Source organism: Ovis aries, chromosome 26 (genome assembly GCF_016772045.2).
Source record: "Ovis aries strain OAR_USU_Benz2616 breed Rambouillet chromosome 26, ARS-UI_Ramb_v3.0, whole genome shotgun sequence".
NCBI lineage: Eukaryota > Metazoa > Chordata > Mammalia > Artiodactyla > Bovidae > Ovis > Ovis aries.
The window spans coordinates 33,832,695-33,854,977 of NC_056079.1; the positions used below are offsets into that span (position 1 = coordinate 33,832,695).

At 37.8% G+C, this 22,283-nt stretch overlaps 1 protein-coding gene across 1 annotated transcript in view; it reads right to left on the minus strand.

Moving 5' to 3' along the window:
• Positions 1-22,283, minus strand: part of LOC105605237 (A disintegrin and metallopeptidase domain 3-like) — a 121,320-nt gene that overhangs the window by 57,753 nt on the left and 41,284 nt on the right. Inside the window, exons 8-11 of the mRNA XM_042241354.2 lie at positions 19,308-19,379; positions 18,689-18,855; positions 16,465-16,546; positions 1,166-1,305 (exon numbers count right to left, since the gene is read on the minus strand). Of these exons, the coding sequence (XP_042097288.2) occupies positions 1,166-1,305; positions 16,465-16,546; positions 18,689-18,855; positions 19,308-19,379 (461 nt within the window). The remainder of the gene's footprint in view (positions 1-1,165; positions 1,306-16,464; positions 16,547-18,688; positions 18,856-19,307; positions 19,380-22,283) is intronic.

Consider the following 22,283-nt stretch of genomic DNA (forward strand, 5'->3'; position numbering starts at 1 on the left):
TTATCCATGCTGCATAAATCTATTAAAATGTATTTTGTTACATTTATCATAAAATCCCAATTTCTGCATCATGATTGCTTGCTTAGCTCCTTTCCTACATTTTCTAGTCCTTCCTGGACCTCTTTCTCTGAATCATGATTCTTTAACCTGATTGTATTTTACCATCTTTAAAAAAATATTCTATGCTTTTAATATTCTTCCATATAATTTCAGTCATTTTTTTGGTTTGTTTTATCCTTTCCAGTCTTTTGAGTTTTAAACATTTCTTCATATCCATGTATCACTTCACTGTCTTTCCCTGAAAAGTTTTCCACAAGTTCTTCATGTGACCAGACTTCTTTCTTCTCTTTCAGGTTCCAACATGAGTTTGTCTCATAGAAAGCTTCCTGCCACTGCTGCTGCTAAATTGCTTCAGTTGTGTCCGACTCTGCAACCCCATAGACGGCAGCCCAACAGGCTCCCCCGTCCCTGGGATTCTCCAGGCAAGAACACTGGAGTGGGTTGACATTTCCTTCTCCAATGCATGAAAGTGAAAAGTGAAAGGGAAGTCGCTCAGTCGTGTCCGACTCTTAGCGACCTCATGGACTGTAGCCTACCAGGCTCCTCCGCCTGGGATTTTCCAGGCAAGAGTACTGGAGTGGGGTGCCATTGCCTTCTCCAACAAAGATTCCTAGACCCTCCTTTTTTGTCATAAAGTTTCTCTTCTCCATGTATTCCCTATTTATTTTCTCTAGGCACTTAATGTAAATCATTTAAATTTTGCTGATTCTCATGTTGACTTTAAAATTCTGTCCCTGATAGACTAATATAAAATATATAACACTTTTCTATCTTGTTAATCATTCACATGATAGACTAACACAATTCTTGTAACTGTACATGCTAAATTTTTTTTGATAGGATGAATAAATCTCACATCAAGATTCCAGTGCTTCACAAGAACTCATCATCAAAGACTTGATACTACATACAGCGCTGAACATAGAAACAAGAAGCACATTTTCTACAATATCAAATACTTATTCCTTTTAATAAACATTAAAATAATTCATAGGTATTTAGTAAAAATCCTTTTATCTATGTTATATCAAAGATATTGTACATCAAGAAATGCTATAAATATCTCCCAAAAGAAGACAAAGTTTTGATAAAAGTCACATCTTACATTGCTTCAGGATTCATTATGCATGCAATTCCTGGACAGGAACATTCGTAGATGTTATTATTATACTTTAATCCCAGCATAATTCCAAGTAATTGCGCGAAAAGAACTGAAAATGCCTCTAAAGTTATCATCTTTGAATACTAAATGAAATAAAAAACAGAATGGTTGTTCAAGTTATTTTTTTCAATCCCTGTTTTTTTCATGTAATTGTGGCTATATTATCTAAATGCAAATACTAATTTAATAAACTTTTATATAAAGCTCATTATTTTCTTAAGAACATTGGCAAAGTTAAATTTTGTTATTCTTTTAGGATAATAGTACTCTCAATACAAATGGCATTCATATATAAACAATACTATCAATAATATATGTTTTCATTACATGTTACTGATTTAATTATAATAAACCAGAAAAATATTCTGAGACGATTCATCATTGTTTCAGTAACTACAACACTTTTATTTAAACACCTTGAAAATACACAGATTCTTAAGAGTTTAACTGACAGTCAGTTTTAATGTCAGAAATAGTTGTAGGATAAAATCAATGTTTTCCTAAAGGAAAAATACTAGCATTAAAAAATAAAACTTGAGTAGTGATGAAAGCAACACACAAAGCCCTGGTTGGTAATCAATGATGTTTTTAACTATCTCCATAGTTTTGCCTTTTCCAGAGTGTAATAGATTTGAAATGATACGGTGTGTAGACTTTTCAAACTGGCTTCTTTTACTAACCACTATGCATTGAAAATTCCTCCATGTCTTTATGTTGCTTGATGACTAATTTTTTGAATACTGAATAAAATTTTTCTTTGTGTCTCAACTTGTTTCTTTATCTACTCATGTATTAAAGAACGTGTTGTGTGCTTTTAATTTCTGGCAATTATAAATAGAGTTGCTATATGCAATCAGGCCCAACTTTCTATGGATACAAGTTTTCAGTGAAATTTTCTACATGGTATAGGGGATAACTAATGGATCATGAAGTAAGGCAATGTGAATTTTATAAGAGATCACCAAACTGTCTAAACTCTAATTCATCAACATGAATGACAGTTCCTATTGCTCCAAGTCCTCACAATATTTGGTGTCATCAGTTTTGCACATGGGCACAAAACTGAATAAGAACAGCAAGTTAAATTCTTGCCTTGTTCCAAATCTTAGTGGGAAGCACTTCATCTCTAAACATTAAATTTGATGTACATTCTATTTTTTTCTAAATGATCTTTGTGAAGTTCTAGTGTGCTGCTCTTACAATTTTGGTGAGTTTAATCATAGAAGGTCTTAAAATTGCCAAATGCATTCTCTGCATCTATTGATATAATAAAATAATTTTCCATTTTAGTGTAATGATAGAATCAACTAACTTAATTGGCCTCACATAATTACCTATCCTTAAGTATCTGAAGTATCTTAAAACCATTATATCAACCACTGTAGGCAGGAATCCCTTAGAAGAAATGGAGTAGCCATCATGGTCAACAAAAGAGTCTGAAATGAAGTACTTGGATGCAATCTCAAAAATGACAGAATGATCTCTGTTCATTTCCAAGGCAAACCATCCAATATCACAGTTATCAAAGTCTATGCCCCAACCAATAAAGCTGAAGAAGGTGAAGTTGAATGGTTCTATGAAGACTTACAAGATCTTTTAGAACTAACACCCCCAAAAGATGACCCTTTCATTATAGGGGACTGGAATGCAAAAGTAGGAAGTCAAGAAACACCTGGAGTAACAGGCAAATTTGGCCTTGGAATGCAGAATGAAGCATGGCAAAGGCTAATAAAGATTTGCCAAGAGAACACACTGGTCATAGCAAACACCCTCTTCCAACAACACAAGAGAAGACTCTACACATGGACATCACCAGATGGTCAACACTGAAATCAGATTGATTATATTCTTTGCAGCTAAAGATGGAGAAGCTCTATACAGTCAGCAAAAACAAGATCGGGAGCTGACTGTGTCTCACGTCATGAGCTCTTTATTGCCAAATTTAGACTTAAATTGAAGAAAGTAGGGAAAACCACTAGACCATTCAGGTATGACCTAAATCAAATTCCTTACGATTATACAGTAGAATTGAGAAATAGATTTAAGGGACTAGATCTGATAGATAGAGTGCCTGATGAACTATGGAATGAGGTTCGTGACATTGTACAGGAGACAGGGATCAAGACCATCCCCATGGGAAAGAAATGCAAAAAAGCAAAATGGCTGTCTGAGAAGGCTGTGAAAAGAAGAGAAGTGAAAAGCAAAGAAGAAAAGGAAAGATATAAGCATCTGAATGCAGAGTTCCCAAGAATAGCAGGAAGAGATAAGAAAGCCTTCCCCAGCAATCAATGCAAAGAAATTGAGGAAAACAACAGAATGGGAAAGACTAGAGATCTCTTCAAGAAAATTAGAGATACCAAGGGAACATTTCATGCAAAGATGGGCTTGATAAAGGACAAAAATGGTATGGACCTTACAGAAGCAGAAGATATTAAGAAGAGATGGCAAGAATACACAGAAGAACTGTACAAAAAAGATCTCGACCAAGATAATCACGATGGTGTGATCACTAACCTAGAGCCAGACATCCTGGAATGTGAAGTCAATGGGCCTTAGCAAGCATCACTGTGAACAAAGCTAGTGGAGGTGATGGAATTCCAGTTGAGCTATTTCAAATCCTGAAAGATGATGCTGTGAAAGTGCTGCACTCAATATGCCAGCAAATTTGGAAATCTCAGCAGTTGCCACAGGATTGGAAAAGGTCCATTTTCATACCAATCCCCAAAAAAGGCAATGCCAAAGAATGCTCAAACTACCGCACAATTGTACTCAGCTCACATGCTAGTAAAGTAATGCTCAAAATTCTCCAAGCCAGGCTTCAGCAATATGTGAACTGTGAAATTCCAGATATTCAAGCTGGTTTTAGAAAGGCAGAGGAACCAACAGTCAAATTGCCAACATCTGCTGAATCATTTCAAAAGCAAAAGAGTTCCAGAAAAGCATCTATTTCTGTTCTTTTGACTATGCCAAAGCCGTTGACTGTATGGATCACAATAAACTGTGGAAAGTTCTGAAAGAGATGGGAATACCAGACCGCCTGACCTGCCTGTTGAGAAACCTGTATGCAGGTCAGGAAGCAACAGTTAGAACTGGACATGGAACAACAGACTGGTTCCAAATAGGAAAAGGAGTGTGCCATGGGCGGAGTTCCTCACGCTGGCCCCCAGCAATGCCAAGGCGTGATCAAGCCTCAGAGGTGCATCAAGGCTGTATACTGTCACCCTGCTCATTTAACTTATATGCAGAGTACATCATGAGAAACACTGGGTTGGAAGAAGCACAAGCTGGAATCAAGATTGCTGGGAGAAATATCAATATGCTCAGATAAGCAGATAACACCACCCTTATGGCAGAAAGTGAAGAGGAACCAAAAAGCCTCTTGATGATAGTGAAAGAGGAGGGTGAAAAAGTTGGCTTAAAGCTCAACATTCAGAAAATGAAGATCATGGCATCTGGTCCCATCACTTCATGGGAAATAGTTGGGGAAACAGTGGAAACAGTGTCAGATGTTATTTTTTGGGCTCCAAAATCACTGCAGATGGTGATGAAATTACAATGAAATTAAAGACGTTTACTCCTTGGAAGTAAAGTTATGACCAACCTAGATAGCATATTGAAAAGCAGAGCCATTATTTTGCCAACTAAGGTCCGTCTAGTAAAAGCTATGGTTTTTCCAGTGGTCATGTATGGATGTGAGAGTTGGACTGTGAAGAACACTGAGCACCGTAGAATTGATGCTTTTGAACTGCGGTGTTGGAGAAGACTCTTGAGAGTCGCTTGGACTGCAAGGAGATCCAACCAGTCCATTCTGAAGGAGATCAGCACTAGGATTTCTTTGGAAGGACTGATGCTAAAGCTGAAACTCCAGTTCTTTGGCCACCTTACGTGAAGAGTTGACTCACTGGAAAAGACTCTGATGCTGGGAGGGATTGGGGGCAGGAGGAAAAGGGGACGACGGAGGATGAGATGGCTGGATGGCATCACCGACTCGATGGCGTGAGTCTGAGTGAACTCTTGGAGTTGGTGATGGACAGGGAGGCCTCTCGTGCTGCGATTCATGGGGTCACAAAGAGTCGGACACGACTGAGTGACCAAACTGAACTGAACTGAAGTATCTGAAAATATCAGAAATAAATATTGATAGAGTAATAAAATATTAAAAAAATAACCCTGGTTACATATCAACGCAAACAATAAACTTAAAAATTTACTGAGGGTAATTAAAAGGACACTTTGTCAGGCAAAGGAAGCAATCAGAAATGAAGACAAGTCAAATGAAACAATTTTTTTCACAGAAGTGAAAAACAAAAGCAAAATGTAGAAAAGAAGATTGTGACCAAATAACCACCATATGCACTATGGGTGTCTCAGGAAGAAAGAGAGAAAGGCAAAGAGAGATTATTCAAGAAAATCAGTGTCACAAATGTTAGGAATCTGAGCACATGCAGATTTAAGAAGCTTAAGGAACTCAAACTAGGAAAATCCAAAGGGACCCTACAAAGAAAATCACAACCAGCTGTTGAACAAACATCAACAGGAGGATGATGGAACCAACAAAAATGGATACTCCATGTCCAGAGACAAAGGAGTTTTCTCTTGTTGATTGTTGCGTTTTGTTTGTTTTGATTTTTCAAACAAGATGTTAGGAAGAGCTCAATCATGACAAAACGAAATCCCATATCCAGCTGATGCTTGGTGACCCACAAACTGGAGAGAAACAATACCAAAGAAGTTCTCCCATTGCTGTGAAGGTTCTGAACCCCATGTCAAGCTTCACAACCCAGGGATCTAGCCAAGTGACTAGGAATCCCCAAGAAATCTGACTTTGAAGGAGAGCAGGATTTGACTGCAGGACTTGCACAGGACTGGGGCAAACAGAGACTCTATTCTTGCAGGGCACAAACAAAACCTTGTGTGCAACAAGACCCAGGGGAGAGGAGCAGTGACCACATAGGTGACTGAATCAGACCTACCAGCTAGGTTTGGAAAGTTTTCTGCTGAGATATGGGTTGGCAGTGGCTCATTGCTGGGACAGGGACATTTGAAGCAGCAGTTCTAGGAGGTGCCCCTTGGCAAGAGTCTTCTTGGAGGTCACCATTTGCCCTATCATAGAGCCTGTAGGTTCCTGGCCTACATCACCTCAGGCCAAACAACTAGCAAAGAGGGAGCACAGGCTCATCCATCAGAAGACAACCGGATCAAAGTGTAACCAAGCACGGCCCTACCCATCACAGCAAGACTCAGTTTTTCACACCACCAATTCCTCCCATCAGTTCCTTCCTCAACAACCTGAGGGCAGACAGAAGAAGAAAGTAGAACTGCAATCCCACAGCTTCCAGAAGAAAAGTCACAACCACAGAAAGAATCAAAGTGAAAATGCTGAGGATTACATCTCTAGATGAAGGAAAAGATGAAATCCCAGAAACACAACTAAATGAAGTAGAGATAGGTAGCCTTCCAGAAAAAGAATTCAGGACAACTATATTGAAGATGACTCAAGATCTCAGAAAAAAGAATGAAGAATATGCAAGAAATGTTTACCAAAGACCTACCTAGAAGAACTAAAGAATAAACAAAGATGAACAATACCATAGAAGCAATCAACAGCAGAATTAACTGAGACAGAAAATCGGATTAGGGCTCTGGAAGACAAAATGGTGGAAATCAGTGATGCAAATCAGAACATAGAAAAAAAGAATGAAAAGAAATGCAGACAGCCTAAAGAGTCCTCTGGGGCAACATCAAATGCACCAACATCATGTTACAGGGATCACAGAAGGAGAAAAGAAAAAGCTACCTAAGAAAACATTTGAAGAGATAGTAGCTGAAAATTTCCATAACATAGGAAAGGAAACAGTTAACCAAGTCAAAGAAGCAAAGAGAGCCCCAGGCAGGATAAACCCAAAGAGGAATACACTGAGACACATAATAATCAAACTAACAAAGATAATATATTAAAAGCAACTATGGAAAGTGACAAATAACATACAAGCAAACTCCCTTACGGTTATCAGCTGATTTCTGAACAGAAACTCTACAAGCCAAAAGTCAATGGAAAAGTATATTTAAAGCGATGAAGAGGAAAAAACTAAAACCAAGAATCCTCTACCTAGCAAGACTCTAGGTTCAGGTTTGATGGAGAAATCAAAAGGTTTACAGCCAAGGAAAACATAAGATAATTCAGCACCACAAAACCAGCTTTACAATAAATGCTGAAGGAACTTCTCTAGGCAGGAAACACAAGGGAAGGAAAAGATCTAGAAAAGATAAGCCCAAATGGTAATAGGATAATACATGTTGATAATTACCTTAAATGTAAATGGATCAAATGCATCAACCAAAAGACAAAGATTGCTTGAGTGGATACAAAAATAAGACTTGTATATATGCTATCTACAGGAGACCCTTGTCAGAGCTAGGGAAACTTACAGACTGAAAGTAAGGGAATGGTATTCCACACAAATAGAAATTTTAAAAAAGCTGGGGAAGGAATGATATTTTCAGAAAAATAGACTTTAAAATCAAGACTGTTATAAGAGACAAAGAAGGACCTTATACAATAATCAAGGGTTCGATTCCAAAAAAAGATATAACAATTATAAATATGTACCCACCCAACTTAGGAGCACCTGAACATGTAAGGCAAATAAAAACAACCATAAAGGAAGAAATTGACTGTAACACAATAATTGTGGGGGGCTTTTACACCCTTCTTTCCTCAGGGGACAGATAACGCCTGTAGCAAACTAATAAGGAAACAAAGGCTTTCAATTCCAATACACATCAGATCAGTAGGACTTAACTGATATTTCTAGAACATCCCATCCAAAAGCAACAGACTACACATTCCTCCCAAGTGCACAGGGAACATCCTTCAGGAACAACCACATGCTGGGCCATAAGGTGAGCTTTGGTAAATATAAAAAAACCTGATGTCACATTAAGCATCTTTTCTGATCAAAATGCTATGAGATTAGAATTAATCTACAATATAAATCTATTAAAAAAAACGGCAACATGTGACAGCTAAACAATATGCTACTAAACAACCAATGGATCACTAAAAAAATCAAAGACAAAATAAAAAATTACCTAGGGACAAATGAAAATGAAAGCACAATGGTCCAAAACCTATGGGATCAGTTACAAGCAGTTCTGAGAGGGAAGTTTATAGAAATTCTACCTCAAAAAATAAGATAAAACAATGTAAGCTTAAACCTAAAACAAATAGATAAAGAAGAATAAATGGAACCTAAATTTAGTAGAAGGAAGAGAATCATGAAGATAACAGCAGAAATAAATGAGATATAGACAAAGAAAACAACTGTGAATATCAATGAAACTAAAAGCTGCTGATTTGAAAAGATAAAACTAAATTGAAAAATCTTAAACCAGACACATCAGGAAAAAAAGTGAGAGGACTCAAAACGATATAATTAGAAATGAAAAAAGGGAAGATACAACTGACTCCACAGGAATACAAAGGATCATAAATGGAAAACATGGATGAAATGACAAATTCTTAGACAGTTCCCTAACACTGAACCAGGAAGCAACAGAAAATATGAACAGATGAATCACAAGCACTGAAATTGAAACTATGATTAAAAACTTCCAACAAACAAAAGTACATGACCCGATGGCTTCACAGGTGAATTCTATCAAACATTTAGAGAAGTTAACACTTATCCCCTGAAACAGTTCCAAAAATTGTAGAGGAAGGAAAACTTCCAAACTCATTCTATGAGCCCACTATCACCCTGATACCAGACAAAGATATCACAAAAAAACAAAATTACAGGCCAGTATTGCTGATGAGTACAGATTCAAAAATCCTCCAAAATACTATCAGTTCAAATCCAACAATACGTTAGAAAGATCATTCACCATGATCAAGTGGGATTCATCCAAGGGATGGAAGGATTTTTCAATATATACAAATTAATCAATGTGATACATCACATCAACAAATTGAAGAATAAAGACCAATGATAATCCAATAAATGCAAAAAATCTTTTGATAAAATTTAGCAATATTTATGATAACAGCTCTCCAGAACCTGGGCAGAGTGGGAACGTACCTCAACATAATAATGACCATATATGACAAACCTACAGCTAACATCATACTTAACTGTGAAAAGCTGAAAGCATTTCCTCTACGATCAGGGAAAAGACAAGGATGTCCGCTCTCACCATATATATTCAACATAGCTTTGGAAGTCCTCAGTTCAGTTCAGTTCTGTCTCTCAGTCGTGTCTGACTCTTTGTGACCCCATGAATTGCAGCACACCAGGCCTCCCTGTCCATCACCATCTCCCGGAGTTCACTCAAACTCGAGTCGGTGATGCCATCCAGCCATCTCATCCTCTGTCATCCCCTTTTCCTCCTGCCCGCAATCCCTCCCAGCATCAGTCTTTTCCAGTGAGTCAGCTCTTCGCATGAGGTGGCCAAAGTACTGGAGTTTCACCTTTAGCATCATTCCTTCCAAAGAACACCCAGGGCTGATCCCCTTCAGAATGGACTGGTTGGATCTCCTTGCAGTCCAAGAGACTCTCAAGAGTCTTCTCCAACACCACAGTTCAAAAGCATCAATTCTTCAGCAATCAGCTTTCTTCACAGTCCAACTCTCACATCCATACATGACCACTGGAAAAATCATACCTTGACTAGACGGACCTTAGTTGGCAAAGTAATGGCTCTGCTTTTGAATATGCTATCTAGGTTGGTCATAACTTTCCTTCCAAGGAGTAAGTGTCTTTTAATTTCATGGCTGCAATCACCATCTGCAGTGATTTTGGAGCCCCCAAAATAAAGCATGACACTATTTCCAGCGTTTCCCCATCTCTTTGCCATGAAGTCATGGGACATGATGCCATGATAGTCCTAACTACAGGTATAAGAAAAGAAAATAAGGTAAAGGGAATCCGAACTGGAAAAGAAGAAGTTAAACTGTCACTGGTTGCAGATGACATGATATTGTACATGTAGGATCCTAAGGATGGTTTCAGAAAACTACTAGAAATCATCAATGAATTTGGTAAAGTTGCAGGCTACAAAATTAATATGGATAAATTTGTTGCACTTTTATACATTAGCAGTGAAAATGAGAAAGAGAAATTTAAGAAGAAGTTTCATGGATTATCACATCGAAAAGAATGAAATACATAGGAATAAGACCACCAAGGGCTTCGCTGGTAGCTCAGATGGTAAAGAATCTGCCTGCAGTGGAGGAGACCTGGGATCAATCCCTGGGTGAGGACGATACCCTGGATAAGAGAATGGCTACCCACTGCAGTATTCTTGCTGTGGAATTCTGAGGAATTCCACGGCAGGGCAAGAAGCAACAGAATCAGAATTGAACATGGAACAACAGACCGATTCAAAATGAATATGTCAAGGCTGTATATAGTCACCCTGTTTCTTTAATTTCTGTGGAGAATTCATTATGCAAAACGTCAGGTTCAATGAATCACAAGCTGGAATCAGGGTTGTCAGGAGAAAAATCAACAACTTCAGATATGAAGATGATACCATTCTAACAGCAGGAAACGAAGAGGAACTAAAGAACTTCTTGATGAAGATGAAAGAGAAGAGTGAAAAAACTTTCTTAAAACTCAACATTAAAAATACTAAGATCTTGGCATCTTGTCCCATCACTTCATGGCAAATAGATGGGGGAAAAGTATAAACAGTGAGAGATTTTATTTTGGGGGCTCCAAAATCACTCCAGATGGTGACTGCAGTCACAACATTATAAGATGCTTGCTCTTTGGAAGAAAAGTTATGACAAACCTGGACAGCATCTTAAAAATCAGAGACATCACTTTGCCTACAAAGGTCTGTATAGTCGAAGCTATGGTTTTTCCAGTAGTCATGTATGGATGTAAGAGTTGGACCATAAAGAAGGGTGAATGGTGAAGAACTGATGCCTTCAAATTTGGTTCTGGAGAAGACTCTTGAGAGTCCCTTGGCGAAGTATAATATGTCAAATGGGCTTCTCATGTAAAGAAAATGTCTGATGATGCAGGGAAAACAAGTGATGTAGGTTAGACCCCTCAGTTGGAAAGATCCCCTGGAGAAAGAAATGGCAATTCACTGTGCTATTCTTACCTGGCAAATTCCATAGGTAGAGGAGCCTGGCAGGCTACTGTCCATGGGGTTGCAAAGAGCTGGACACAAGTCAGCACACACACACATACACACACACACACACACACAATATGTCAGACAGAGAAACACAAATACCTTATAATTTTTCTTATATGTGGAATCCAAAAACAAATGAAAAAGCATAAAACAGAAACAGAGTTATAAATATAGAGAAGAAACAGGTGGCTTCCAGAATGGAGGCATCTGGGGAAGGAAAGAAATAGGTGAAAAAGATGAAAAGATACAACTTCCAATTGCAAAATAAATGAGTCATGGGTATGAAATGCAAGGTGTGGGGAATCTAATCAATACCTATTTAGTATACTTGCATTCAAGAAAATTAGAGATATCAAGGGACCATTTCATGCAAGATGGGCACCATAAAGGACAGAAATGGTATGGACCTCACAGAAGCAGAAAATATTAAGAAGAGGTGGCAAGAATACATAGAAGAACTATACAAAAGAGATTATCATGACCCAGATAACCACGATGGTATGATCACTCACCTAGAGCCAGACATCCTGGAATGTGAAGTCAAGGGGGCCTTAGGAAGCATCATGATGAACAATGCTAGTGGAGGTGATGGATTCCAGTTGAGTTATTTCAAATCCTAAAAGATGATGCTGTGAAAGTGCTACACTCAATATGCCAGCAAATTTGGAAAGCTCAGCAGTGGCCACAGAACTGTAAAAGGTCAGTTTTCATTCCAATACCAAAGAAGGGCAATGCCAAAGAATGTTCAAACTACCACACAAGTGAACTCATCTCACACCCTAGCAAAGTAATGCTCAAAATTTTCCAAGCCAGGCTTCAACAGTACATGAACTGTGAACTTCCAAAAGTTCAACCTCGATTTAGAAAGGCAGAGGAACCAGAGATCAAATTATGAACATCCATTAGACCATAGAAAAAGCAATATTCCAGAAAAACCTCTACTTATGCTTCATTGTCTATTCTAAAACCTTTGACTGTGTGGATCACAACCAAATGTGGAAAATTCTTCAATAGACGTGAATGCCAGTCCGCCTTACCTGCCTCCAGTTAGAACTGAAGACAGAACAACACACTCGTTCACAATTGGGACAGGAATATGTCAAGGCTGCATCTTGTCACTCTGCTTATTTAACTTATATGCAGTGTACATCACATGAAATGTCGGGCTGGATGAAGCACAAACTGAACTCAAGATTGCTGGGAGAGAAAACAATAACCTCAGAGATGCAGACGACACCACGCTTATGGCAGAAATCGAAGAGGAACTAAAGAAACTTTTGATGAAAGTCAAAGAGGCGAGTAGTAAAAAAGTTGGTTTAAAACTGAACATTCAAAAAACAGATCATGGCATCCAATTACATCACTTCATGGCAAATAGATGGTGAAACAATGGAAACAGTGAGAGACTTTATTTTCTTGAGCTACAAAATCACAGCAGATGGTGATTGCAGCCATGAAATTAAAAGACGCTTGCTCCTTGGAAGAAAAGCTATGACAAACCAAGACAGCATATTAAAAAGCAGAGACATTTATTTGCTGACAAAGGTCTGTATAGTCAAAACTGTGGTTTTTCCAGTAGTCATGTATGGATGTGAGAGTTGGACCATAAAGGAGCCTGAATGCCAAAGAACTGATGCTTTTGAGCTGTGGTGTTGGAGAAGACTGTTGAATGGTACTGGCACAAAGACAGAAATATAGATCAATGGAACAAAATAGAAAGCCCAGAGATAAATCCATGCACCTATCGACACCTTATCTTTGACAAAGGAGGCAAGAATATACAATGGAGAAAAGACAATCTCTTTAATAAGTGGTGCTGGGAGAACTGGTCAACCACTTGTAAAAGAATGAAACGAGAACGTTTTCTAATACCATACACAAAAATAAACTAAAAATGGATTAAAGGTCTAAACGTAACACCAGAAACTATAAAACTTCTAGAGGAAAATATAGGCAAAACATTCTCTGACATAAATCACAGCAGGATCCTCTATGACTCACCTCCCAGAATACTGGAAATAAAAGCAAAAATAAACAAATGTGGCCTAATTAAAATTAAAAGCTTCTGCTCAACAAAGGAAACTATAAGCAAGCTGAAAAGACAGCCTTCAGAATGGGAGAAGATAATAGCAAATGAAGCAACTGACAAACAACTAATCTCAAAAACATACAAGCAACACCTGCAGCTCAATTCCAGAAAAATTAACTACCCAATCAAATAATGGGCCAAAGAACTAAATAGACATTTCTCCAAAGAAGACGTACAGATGGCTAACAAACACATGAAAAGATGCTCAACATCACTCATTATCAGAGAAATGCAAATCAAAACCACAATGAGGTACCATTTCATGCCAGTCAGAATGGTTGTGATCCAAAAGTCTACAAGCAATAAATGCTGGAGAGGGTGTGGAGAAAAGGGAACCCTCTTACACTGTTGGTGGGAATGCAAACTAGTACAGCCACTATGGAGAACAGTGTGGAGATTCCTTAAAAAACTGCAAATAGAACTGCCTTATGACCCAACAATCCCTCTGCTGGGCACACACACCGAGGAAACCAGAATAGAAGGAGACACATGTACCCTAATGTTCATCGCAGCACTGTTTATAATAGCCAGGACATGGAAACAACCTAGATGTCCATCAGCAGATGAATGGATAAAAAAGCTGTGCTACATATACACAATGGAGTATTATTCAGCCATTAAAAAGAATACATTTGAATCAGTTCTAATGAGGTAGATGAAACTGGAGCCTATTATACAGAGTGAAGTAAGCCAGAAATAAAAACACCAATACAGTATACTAACACATATATATGGAATTTAGAAAGATGGTAACGATAACCCTGTATGAGAGACAGCAAAAGAGACAGATGTATAGAACAGTCTTTTGGATTCTGTGGGAGAGGGAGAAGGTGGGATGATTTGGGAAAATGGCATTGAAACATGCATAATATCATATAAGAAACGAATCACCAGGTTCGATATAGGATACAGGATGCTTGGGTCTGGTGCACTGGGATGAACCAGAGGGATGGTACGAGGAGGGAGGAGGGAGGGGGGTTCAGGATGGGGAACATGTGTATACCCGTGGTGGATTCATGTTGATGTATTGCAAAACCAATACAATATTGTAAAGTAAGAAAAAAAAATAATAAATAAATGGTAAATGGTAAAACAAAAAAGAAAGTCCCTTGTACAGCAAGGAGGACAAAACAGTTAATCCTAAAGGAAATAAATTCTGAATGGTCATTGGAAGGTCTGAGTGTGAAGTTGAAGTTCCAACACTTTGGCCACGTGATGCAAAGAGTCAACTCATTAGAAAAGACTCTGACCCTGGGAAAGATAGTAGGCAGGAGGAGAAGGGGACAAAAGAAGATGAGATGGTTGGATGGCATCACTGATTCCATGGAAATGAGTTTGAGCAATTTCTGGGAGATGGTGAAGGACAGGGAAGCCTGGCATGCTGCAGTTCCATGGGTTTGCAGAGTCAGATACGACTGAGTGACTGAAAAACAACAATCTTTGTATAATGATATATTATTTCTAGACTTATTGTGATAATCATTTTGAATAGTATAGAAATATTAAATTAATATTTTGTATAACAGAAACTAACATGGGGTGAGTTAGTCACTTAGTCATGTCTGACTCTTTGTGAACCCGTGAACTGTAGCTCACCAGGCTCCTCTGTCCATGGAATTCTCCAGGCAAGAATACTGGAGTGGGTTGCCATTTCTTTCTCCAGGGCATCTTCCCAAACCAGGGATCAAACCCAGGTCTCCCACGTTGCAGGCAGACTCTTTACGAACTGAGCCACCAGGGAAGTCTACATAGGGATATAGGTCAATTATAATTCAAAACAAACAAACTAAAAACAGGGATTAGATTTATGGATACGGGGGGCAGAGCTTGAGAGGAGGGGAACTGGATGAAGGATATCCAAAGGTGTTGATACTCAGAAGAAGAACTGCTTTAACTAAACAAGAAAATCAACTAATGCAGGTAAAAAATGGCCTAAGGTCTTGAATAAACAACTATTTCTCCAGAGATGATGTACAAAACACCAAAAAGGATATGAAAAGGTGGCTCAATTATCACTAGTGATTGTAAAGCTACAGTCAAAAACAAAATGTGATATCACGGCATACCCCTTAAAATAATTACCAACAACAAAGAATAACAGCTGTTAATGAGGGTGGGATGAACAAAATATGAAATGTGACATGCTTGTGGGATTATAAAATGGTGCAACCACTCTGGACCTCAGTATTATGAGTCTTCATAATATTAAAAATAGAAATACCATATGATCCAGCAAACCCACTTCTAGGTATATCTCCAAAATAACTGAAGCTACTGTCTCACAGAGATATCTGCATTCCCATCTCTCATGTTAGTTGTAGCATTATTCACAATCACCAAGATATGGAACCAAACTAAGTGGTCACTAATATATGAATGCATAAAGAAAGTGTCTATATATACAAATGGATAATATGATATGATTTATATATGTATATGAGTAACATGAAATATTATTCAGCCATAAAAAAATGAAATCCTGCCATTTCCAAAAACATGGATGAAGCTGGATGTATTATTCAAAGAGAAATAAGCCAGACACAGAAAGACAAATATTGTATGGTCTACCTTATATGTGGGATCTAAAATATATCATACTCACAGAAGCAGAGAGGAGAATCGTGGTTGCCAGGGGGTGGAGGTACGGAAAGTGAGGCCTTGTTGGCCAATGTGTATGAAGTTTCATTAAAGCAAGATAAAGATTCTACACATCTACTTCACAACAATGCAGACAGACTTAACACTACTGCACAGTGAACATATAATGCTTAAGATGGTCAGTTTCACACAATGTGTATTTTACCAACATAAAAAAAATTTTAAAAATGACAATGTGAGGTTAAAAGTAAAAAATACAGCACTGTATTAAAATATTAATTTAATAAGTTGTTAGATATACTATACACACTTTTGTTCTTAAAGAAGATATTAACTTTCAAAACATGATATAATTACTGAAGAGAAAGGAATAAAATGATATAATTACTAAAGAGAAGGGACATACCAGAGCAAGTCCTGCAGCAAACTTTGGATCACATGCCATTCCATGGTATGTTGCTCCTACATAATTAGGATGGTCCCTGTAACTAAACAATAACATTTTCCTTGTGGATAAATGCACTTTAAATTATCAATAACTTAATGATGTTTAAGAATTAGATTCCTCAATAAAGCTGCTTTCTTTAATACATGAATATTGTGTATCATGTCTAATGCTCTCAATCATTTTGTAGTTGGGTAGTCTCCCCTGGTGTGTCCAAATTAAGTTCAAAAGTCAACTTTAACATTGTATGATGCACAGCTTAAAATCCAGCAGTGCCTCATCCTTCCAGAAATTAATCACCACTGCTGTCAACACTGGATGGACAAGGTTCTAAGACATAAAAGTCAGGATAGATTACTGCCATGAATTTGCATGTAGTAAAACCTCAGATCTAGTCCCTTAATCTATTTCTCACTTCCACTGTATAACCATAAGGGATTTGATTTAGGTCATACCTGAATGGTCTAGTGGTTTTCCCTACTTTCTTCAATTTAAGTCTGAATTTGGCAATAAGGAGTTCATGATCTGACAGAATGCTTATTTAACCTGCTTATGTACCTTATATGCAGAGTACATCCTGAGAAACTCTGGGCTGGAAGAAGCACAAGCTGGAATCAAGATTGCTGGGAGAAATATCAATAACCTCAGATATGCAGATGACACCACCCTTAGGGCAGAAAGTGAAGAGGAGCTAAAAGCCTCTTGATGAAAGTGAAAGAGGAGGGTGAAAAAGTTGGCTTAAAGCTCAACATTCAGAAAATGAAGATCATGGCATCTGGTCCTATCACTTCATGGGAAATAGATGGGAAACAGTGGAAACAGTGTCAGACTTTATTTTGGGGGGGGGCTCCAAAATCACTGCAGATGGTGATTGCAGCCATGAAATTAAAAGACGCTTACTCCTTGGAAGAAAACTTGTGACCGACCTAGATAGAATATTGAAAAGCAGAGACATTACTTTGCCAACAAAGGTCTATCTAGTCAGGCTATGGTTTTTCCAGTGGTCATGTATGGATGTGAGAGATGGACTGTGAAGAAAGAGGAGTGCTGAAGAATTGATGCTTTTGAACTGTGGTGTTGGAGAAGACTCTGGAGAGTCCCTTGGACTGCAAGGAAATCCAACCAGTCCATTCAAAAGGAGATCAGCCCTGGGTGTTCTCTGGAAGGAATGATGCTAAAGCTGAAACTCCAGTACTTTGGCCACCTCATGCGAAGAGTTAACTCATTGGAAAAGATTCTGATGCTGGGAGGGATTGAGGGCAGGAAGAGAAGGGGACGACAGAGGATGAGATGGCTGGATGGTATCACCTGCTCGATGGACGTGAGTTTGAGTGAACTCCGGGTGTTGGTGATGGACAGGGAGGCCTGGTGTGCTGCAATTCATGGGGTCGCAAAGAGTCAGACACGACTGAGAGATTGAACTGAACTGAACTGAAAAGCTCAGATGGCATAAAAAGTGTTGCATTGGAGGACAAAAGAGAGAATGTATGCGGCACAGTCATCAGGAAAAACAGAGATGGGATGCATTAAATGTCCACACACACGTTAATCCTTAGTTAAAGCTGCTCCTGAACCTCCACACCTGACCTTAAATTTCACAGAGACACCAGAGATTTATAGATGTATCCATATTACTTAAGGCCTTTTGGAATCATGCTTTTGTTTTTTTTTTTTCCATCCAAAATAATCAAATCAGCATATAGAAAGACTCCTGAAAGTTACAGTGGAAGCAGCTAAATAGCTACAACCTTAGGTCAGGAAAGACATTCCATAAGATCATCACATTACCATACTTATGTTTTCTAATGTAAGCAGATTTATATGGATTTGTTGCATTCTGTCAACTAATGTATGCTTTATTTAATGTTAAAATGCTGGTCTTGGTTATTTACCTCTGCGGAATTCTTTAAAACAACAGAGGCCCTATGTTGTCCCATGGCTTTACATATTTTCAGTTCTTTAAACTCAGAAGTAAGCAGACCACTCAGGATAATGGCCTACCATGCTTTAGTGTCTTACATTGAATCATCAGATTTTTATAGCTTTCATTCTGCCAACACAGTACTCACATAGTCATTTTTTGAGCTATCTTTGTTATTCTAAATAATAAATTTTGTGTACAATTTTAATAGTTCACTTTCAAATAGTTTGATAAACTTTATACCAATGAAAATAAATTACTTACATTAATAAGTATGTCAAATCATGGGAGCTTTGTAATAAATTTTTTTCTCTCCAGGACACAAATCTTTGTAGTACTTCATGTGCATCCCCATCAGTTGAAATCTTATTTAGATATGACCAGATCTCCAGAGAAGTTAATATAACAGACACTTGAAGCTGAGAATACATCTAAAAATAGGAGATTCATGATATATGGCTACAAGTAATCATAAATATAATACTATACATTTATATGCAATGCCAATTTTCTGATTAACTATATTTTTTTCAGATGAAATTCACTGGTGGAATAAGTTAGTTTCAGGGAGTATACATTTTATAAAGTTGCACATGTTGGACTTCACTGGTGGGCTGTAGTTAAGAATCTGCTTTTCCCTGCAGGGGTCGTGGATTCCATTTCTGGTCCAGGAAGATCCCACATGCCGCAGAGGAACAAAGACCATGCATGGCAACTATTGAGCCAGAGAGGCACAAGGGACAAACCCACGTGCCACAACTGAGGACCAATGCAGCCAAGTAAGTACGTGAGCATTTTCAAAAGTGCACGTGCTAGTTATTCAAACAATGCTACTATATTTACATGAATGCTTCTTATTTATATATCAAACATAAATACTCACAGTGTTGATTAGACTAAAAACATAGATAATCTTCTCAGATGCAAGTGTCACTTCAGAACCCATATAATCATACTGAAAGGCAAATTATATTTTTTAATCATCAGTGAAAATGACTAAACTACCACAGTTCAATGGATATAAAAATGTTAAAATAATGCAGCATGCACACAAAAAGACAAAATTATAATTAAGACTTAACGAGTACTAATAAGTTCTAGACTTAAACCTAGGGACTTAATATTTTAGATTTTATTTTAAGTCACTCAGTCGTGTTCGACTCTTTGCGACCCCATGTTCTGTAGCCCACCAGGCTCGACCCCATGGACTGTAGCCCACCAGGCTCCTCCATCCATGGGATTCTCCAGGCAAGAATACTGGAGTGGGTTGCCATTTCCCTCTCCATTCTTCCATAGGGACATTATATAGCAACCAATAATATAAAATAGGGTTTCCCAACTGGCTCAGTACTAAAGAATCCACCTGCCAATGCAGGAGATGTGGGTTTGATCCCTGGGTCAGGGAAATGGCAACTCATCCCAGCATTCCTGCCTGGGAAATCCCAAGGACAGAGGAGCCTGAGGAGGCTACAGTCCACGGGGCTGCAAAACAGTTGGATATGACTTAGTGACTGACTAAACAACAATAACAATATTAAAATGAGATGGTGATGATTATATTCCTCTTTACACATGTAGTTATTTAGGATCAAAGGTTAAGATTCCAAGATTGCATAATTAATAAGGGTTCCTTTTTATTCACATCCTGGGCATCAATTGTTATTTGTGGCTTATTTGATTATAGCCATTCTGATAAGTGTGAAGTGATATCTTTTAGTAGTTCTGATTTGCATTTCAGAGATGTTGAACATCTTTTCTGTGCTTATTAACCATCTGTAGATCTTTCTTGAAAAACCGTTCAGTTCTCTTGCACACTTTTATTTATTTATTTTGTATATACGTCCTTTTATGTTTCTTTAAAATTTATTTATTTTAATTGGAGGTTAATTACTTTACAATATTGCACACTTTTAAATTGGGTTGTTTTTGATATTCAGTTGTATGAACTGTTTAAATAGTTTGGATATTAACCCTTTATCAGTCGTAATTGGCAACTACTCTTTTCCCATTCTACAGGCTGTCTTTTCATTTGTTTATGGTTTCCTTCGCTGTGCAAAAGCTTTTAAGTAGTTACTATTTGCTTATTTTTCCTTTCACTTTCTTTGCCTGAGGAGACAGATAAAATAACAGTGTTATGATTAGTGACTGAGAGTGTTCTGCCTATATTTTCTTCCAGGAGTAATATGGTTTCCTGTCTTACATTAAGTCTTTATTTCATTTTGAATTTATTTTTGTATATGGTGTGAGAAAATGTTCTACTTTCAGTCCCACATACATAGGTGTTGTTGTTTTCCCAGCATCACTTATTTTTAGGACTGCTTTTTGCTTCAATGTATAGTCTTACCTCCTTTGTTGTAGATTAATTGACCATAAGTGCATGCTTTTATATCTGGGCTCTTTATTCAATTCCATAGACCTGTGTGTCTGTGTTTATTCTTGTATCATACTATTTTGATTACTGCAGCTTAGTGGTATAGTCTAAAGTCATAGAGTGTGATACTTCTGTTATTTCTCAATATTGAGTTGGCTATTTGGGGGTCTTTCATGTTTCCATACAAATTTTAGGGTTACTTGTTCTAGTTTCATGAAAAATGCCATTGGTATTTTGACAGGGATTACACTTAATCCTTAAATAGCCTTGGGAGTATGGGCACTCCAACAACAGGAATTCCTGAGATCTATGAAAACAGCATGTCTTTCCATCTGTTTATGTACAAGTCTTTTACTTCTTTAGATTTTTCCCTAGGTATTATTCTTTTTGATGCAACAGTAAAAGAGATAGTCTTCTTAATTTCTCCTTCTGATCTGACAGTTCATTTTAGGAGACAGAAATGGAACAAGTTTCTGTGTGTTAATTTTGCATCCAGCATCTTTATGAATACAGTGATTAGCTCTAGTAGTTTTTGGTGTTGTTTTTAGGATTTTGTGGAGAAGGAAATGGTAACCCACTCCAGTACTCTTGCCTGGAAAATCCTATGGACGCAGGAGCCTGGTAGGCTACAGTCCATAGGGGCACAAAGAGTTGGACATGACTGAACAACTTCACTTCTTTTCACTTTAGGATTTTCTATGTATAGTATCATGTCATCTGAAAACATTGACTATTATGTTTCTTCCTTCCCAAGTTGGATTCTATTTCCTTTTCTTTACTGATTACTAAGGCAAGGATTTCCAGCACTATGTTGAATAAAATTTGCAGGCGAGGACATTCTTGTATTGTTCCTTACCTTCAAGGAAGTGCTTTCAGCTTTTCACCATTAAGTATGATATTAGGTGTGGGTTTGTCATATATGAGCTATATTATGTTGAGGACCATTCTCTTTATGCCTCTTTTCTGTAGAGTTTTTATCATAAATGGAAGATGAATTTTGTAAAAATCTTTTTCAGTATCTACTGAGATGATCAGATAGATGGTTATTATGTGCCTGTTGGCCATCTGTAGGTGTACCACATTAATTTTTTTGTGGATACTGAAAAACTGTTGCATCTCTGGGATAAATTCCACTAAACTGTGGTGTATGATCCTTTTAATATACTGTTGAAACTGGTTTGCTAACATTGTGTTGAGAATTTTTGCAGCTATGTTTATCAGTGGTATTGGCTTGCTCTTTCCTTTGTTAAAAAAGATTTATTTGTGGCTATGTTGAATCTTCATTGCTATGCATGGAGTTTCTCTGCAGTGCGTAGGCTTCTGATTGTGGTGGCTTCTCTTGTTGCAGAGCACAGGCTCTCGGCCAGCAGGCTTCAGTAGTTGCAGGATGTGGGCTCAGTAGGTGAGGCTTGCTGGCTTAGTTGCTCCAAGACATGGGATGTTCCCAGAGCAGGGACTGAACACATGTTCCCTGCATTGGCAGGTGAA